General features: G+C 51.1%; 1 protein-coding gene across 1 annotated transcript in view; it reads right to left on the bottom strand.

The window, feature by feature from the left end:
• Positions 1-5,000, bottom strand: part of LOC119576786 (filaggrin-like) — a 12,555-nt gene that overhangs the window by 1,874 nt on the left and 5,681 nt on the right. Inside the window, exons 3-5 of the mRNA XM_037924430.1 lie at positions 957-4,379; positions 633-758; positions 1-459 (exon numbers count right to left, since the gene is read on the bottom strand). The exon at positions 1-459 is cut by the window's left edge and continues 291 nt beyond it. Coding sequence (XP_037780358.1) covers positions 1-459; positions 633-758; positions 957-4,379 — 4,008 coding nt within the window. The remainder of the gene's footprint in view (positions 460-632; positions 759-956; positions 4,380-5,000) is intronic.

The raw sequence follows: 5,000 nt of genomic DNA, 5'->3' as shown, positions 1-5,000 counted from the left end.
CCTTGAAGATCCAGCGCCGTGTCCTACTGGAAAACCACTGGCCATGGAGGATTCGTGACTCTCGCTGGAGGATGAAGAACTGTAGGATAATCCTGTCCCACCGTAAGTTCCACTGCCTTGGGACAAGGATCCGCTGTAGGATCCATCAAGCTGCGACGAAGCTGACTCTCCATACACTCCAGTCTGTCGTGAGGATTGTGATCCATGGTAGGAAGCTGACGATCCACTGTAGGACCCAGCGGATTGCGAGGAAGCCGACTCGCCATAGGAACTTTGTGAAACCTCTAGACCGCTGCCATACGAGCCATGTGCCCCGGCAGAGGAGGACCTGTCATAGGCAGTGCTGAGGGTGTTGCCAGACAAGATCTGGTGGAGAGCGTCCTGGTGACCCGGGGAATGGGAGGCGCGCAGTTCGCCTTCGTTCAGCTCTGTCTTGTTTTCATAGACAAGGGATCCGTTCTGATGGGAGAAGCATTAACTATTATAGGGAGCTCTTGCTGCAATATCAATGCAATCATCTCTAATGTGACAGCTCTTCTAAAAGAACAATTTAGTATCCAAGTTAATGGAACCAAGCACTGAGACTCATGTTGGCGCTTCATAAGCTGATAGTTTAGGCATAATTCACTTACGTTAAAATGGCGCTCATGATGCAGGTCATACGTAGGTTGACCATCGACAAATTCTTGCTGCCGTCGAGTTTCGTACCTGCGACTTGTGTAAACTGGAACAACTGACACATGGGCAGTGTCTGTCACCTGGAACAGTGAGGGAAATTAATGTATGGCAACAATTTGTCACTTTTTTACCTGTATAGTCGTGGAGCCTGTGGGATCTTATTTGTTGCAATGACAAGCTGTTAAAGCATTTCAACCTTACATACTTAAAAAAAAATTAACTAGCTCATTTTCTCTTCCAATTATCAATGAGAAATGCATAACAAGAATGGGCAATACCTGTTGCGATTCTGAGGCATGTCCAGCAGTAATATCTCCCACAGCACCGGAAGTGACATGCTGCTGCAGATGTTGCGACTGCGTTACCTCATGTCTGGCGCCCCCTTCCTGGTGGGCATGGGAGTAGGAACCCTCATAACCTCCAGGACTTGAAATGCCTAAATCATCGGCATCTTTTTCAGTTCGGTTTTCGTAAACTAAGGATCCGTCCTCAAAGCGTTTTTCATGATGAAGGTCGTATATTTGTTCACCATTTACATATTTCTTCTCTTGTCGGACCTCATGACGCTGAGAGTAGCTTTCTGGCTGGTAACTCCCCTGCACTAAGTGGAGTTGATCAATTCCATATCTGCGCAGGTCTTCTTCAGAGAGGTCATCAACCGATTGTTCTGTTCTGTTTTCATGAATAAGTTTTCCATCCTCGTACTGACGGATATGATGTGTTATTCCAACCAATTCCCCATTGACATATCTGGTGCTGACACGTGTTTGTGTTTGCCTGGAGGATGATAGATGTCCATCCCCTACGACTATACAGCTGACTTGTCCACAATTTCTGACTTGGGATGAACTTGAAGAACTGCTAGTAGATCCATAAGGCTGCTGTGGCTGACTGTCAACACTGGTTGAATGTCTCCATGACTCATTGTAGTGGTAGCGACTGGTACCTTCAACACCAGGATAACCGTTTGAAGAGGCATCATCTGCGTCTGGTGCTTGTGCGGGAGTGGATGCTGGGACACTGTTTATTGCTCCTTGTGTAGAAGTGCGGTTGCGCTGGTAATGGTATGAGGAGTCACTGTAGCCATGAAAAGGACGTGCCTGGCTATGTGTATCGGTTCGAGAAGTGTCCTGCCGAGAGTTGTGGTATTGCCTGTCAGTATGGATGGATGGCTCAGGTCGCCATTCAGAATTAACACTACTGTCTATTTCACTGTCAACTGGGGCCAGGGTAGGCACGTAAGAGGAATCAAATTCATTGTCAACGGAGGGGAGTTCAGGTTCATTGTCTTCCAAGGGACTGATGTCGTACCTTTCCTTGTTATGCTTTTCATCATTGCCATACTGGGTGTGTGGTCCACTTAGCACCCCAGGAATACCTACTATATCTCTGCCTTCATCTGTGGTCAGACGCCTTTCTGCTGATGCCTCTTGAGAGTAATGTGAAGAAACTCCCTGCTGGCGCTGGTCATATTCTGCGTTGTATCCTCTACTAAACTGACTGTGGTTGCTTGAAGCAGCAGAGCTGGACTGCTCATAAGTTTGACTGTAAATCTCAGAAGAACCGTCTCCGTGAGAGGAGCCTAGTGCACCTTGTGTAGTGGTTTCCGGTTGCCTTGTGTTCTGCTGGACAATGGTTGTGTGAAAATCACCAGATGAAGGAGTGTAGGTATGATCTCTTCGCTGCTGCTGCCAACTAGACTCATAAGATTCTTCTCTCATGTGAGATGTGGTCCCTGAAGGCCTGTATGAAGGTCGACTGGGGTAAGTGGGCTCCTCGGTACTTTCTTGAGTGTCCTGGCTGGTTGTGGAAGTATCCTCCCTTGAATCGTGTGCATAGTGAGTGGAGCTGCTCGATGGCCTGTTAGCTGGCCTGTACGACAAGTGCAATTCCTCATCCGTTTGTTGTGCGTGTGTCCATCTGTCCGTGTGAGGTTTGCGCGAGAATGAATCTTCCTCTCGCGATTCATGTGCGTACTGGTTGGCTGAGCTATCGGGTCGGGAGGAGGAGGAGGTCGGTCTGACTGGCGTGTATCCTGAAGACGATTCCTCTCTTGTCTGTTGCGTGTTCTGGGTGGAGCTTCCCGAAGTTGGCCTGTATGGCCTGTAGTTCGAGGAAGTTTCTTGTCTGGACTCTTGCGTGTACTGGGTAGAGCTTCCCGAAGTTGGCCTGTAGCCTGAAGAAGTTTCCTCTCTGGACTCTTGCGTGTACTGGGTAGAGGAACTTCCCGAAGATGGCCTGTATGGCCTGTAGCCTGAGGAAGTTTCCTCTCTGGACTCTTGCGTGTACTGGGTAGAGGAACTTCCCGAAGATGGCCTGTATGGCCTGTAGCCTGAGGAAGTTTCCTCTCTGGACTCTTGCGTGTACTGGGTAGAGGAACTTCCCGAAGATGGCCTGTATGGCCTGTAGCCTGAGGAAGTTTCCTCTCTGGACTCTTGCGTGTACTGGGTAGAGGAACTTCCCGAAGATGGCCTGTATGGCCTGTAGCCTGAGGAAGTTTCCTCTCTGGACTCTTGCGTGTACTGGGTAGAGGAACTTCCCGAAGATGGCCTGTATGGCCTGTAGCCTGAGGAAGTTTCCTCTCTGGACTCTTGCGTGTACTGGGTAGAGGAACTTCCCGAAGATGGCCTGTATGGCCTGTAGCCTGAGGAAGTTTCTTCTCTGGACTCTTGCGTGTACTGGGTAGAGGAACTTCCCGAAGATGGCCTGTATGGCCTGTAGCCTGAGGAAGTTTCCTCTCTGGACTCTTGCGTGTACTGGGTAGAAGAACCTGTGGAGCCTGAGTTATATCCTGCCCTATAAGAGGGATAAGCTGAGTCCTGTCCGTGGTACGGGGCTCCCTCCCGGTCGGAGGCGTGGCCGGGGAAGTGCCCCGGGTAGAGCGCCTGGCTGCCCTGGCTGCTGGACGAGAAGTGGCGCTGCTCCTCGCGCCGCTCGTAGAAGCCGCCGCCGGTCCCGACCGGGGACCCCGACGCGTCGTACTGCTGGGCGACGTGCCGGGTTCCCAGATCGTCGGGTCCCTTCTCGTCCGTCTTGTTGTAGATCAGCTGGCCATCCTCGTACTTCCGCTCCTCCTTCTTCACGTAGACTGGCTGGCCGTTGACGTAGCGTGTTTGGGAATAGACGGCATGGTGACTCCCCCCCGGGGTTTCATGACCCTTGCGATTCTTCAGCAACAGCATCTGCTGACGCAGCCTCTCTGACAGACTAGACACATCGGAGTTGTAATGAGGCGATGCGCCCCCGCGAGCCGAGAGCGTCCCTGCGGAACCATAGTCAGAGGAACCGACGCTGCTGCTCTGCACGTGCGTTTCGTGCAAGTGCCTCGAGTACCCAGGACCAGCCGGGTAGCCTTGGCTCTGGCCAGGACCGAGTGGTGTGTCGACGTCTTTCGCGCCCTTTTCTTTTCTTTCTTCATGAACGAGATGCCCATCCTCAAAGCGTCGTTCATGGTACAGATCGTACACAGGCTGGCCATTGACAATTTTGGATTCGCTTCGAACTTCATGTTTATAAGAATTACTCTGCGGTTCAGAGATCGGCCTGAGCAAGCCCGGTCTGGGGAAACCGCCGTCCGAGCCGAAGGAGCCTGAGCTGTAGCTGCTGCCGTAGGTGGAGGCGCCGAGTCCGCCCGCGGTGCAGGAGAGGCAGCCCGACGGGATGCCGGGGAAGGTGGCAGCTCGCATCTCGCGGGGTCCGCCCTGCAAAAGCGTGCATTAATGGAGACGGGAGCGAGGTGATCTGCCTGAGGCATGTGTGGTGGTGGTCAGACGACTCACTGACAGGGACAAGCCAAAGAACCTCATTACAGTATAAGTTGTGATAAACATGTGTCGTATCCCAGAGAAACTAGAATTACATTTAATATCCGGACACTTAAAAGCTGAGACATTTCGTATGGTATACAGTGGTACAGTGGTACAGTGGTGGTAGTTATCAACTAACGCATGACTATACAAAAGAAAGCGTATACACATGTAATGTAAGCACGTACATCCATTCCTTCTTAAGACATTTGTGATCCAGCCAAGACCCCTCTAGAATGCTTCAGTCATCCTCGTTAACATATATTGAAGACATTCACAGGAGAAGGCGGGTGAGAAACATTGACACGAATAAACGAAACAGACACAAGGAATGGGCTAAGAAACTGGAGAAACACGAATAAACAACCACAGCTGTCTTGTGGCCTGACCACTTGACGGGACGCTGGCGAATAAACAAACAGGCGAAGAAGGTGACAGTTGGTGCCACATGCGGGGAGTGCCATGTGTTACAACATTGGCGGCGACAACAAACAGATTAAAGCAGCGTGCCCGGAT

This window comes from Penaeus monodon, chromosome 9, assembly GCF_015228065.2.
Source record: "Penaeus monodon isolate SGIC_2016 chromosome 9, NSTDA_Pmon_1, whole genome shotgun sequence".
Classification (NCBI taxonomy): domain Eukaryota; kingdom Metazoa; phylum Arthropoda; class Malacostraca; order Decapoda; family Penaeidae; genus Penaeus; species Penaeus monodon.
This window is presented reverse-complemented; position numbering and strand designations above follow the sequence as displayed.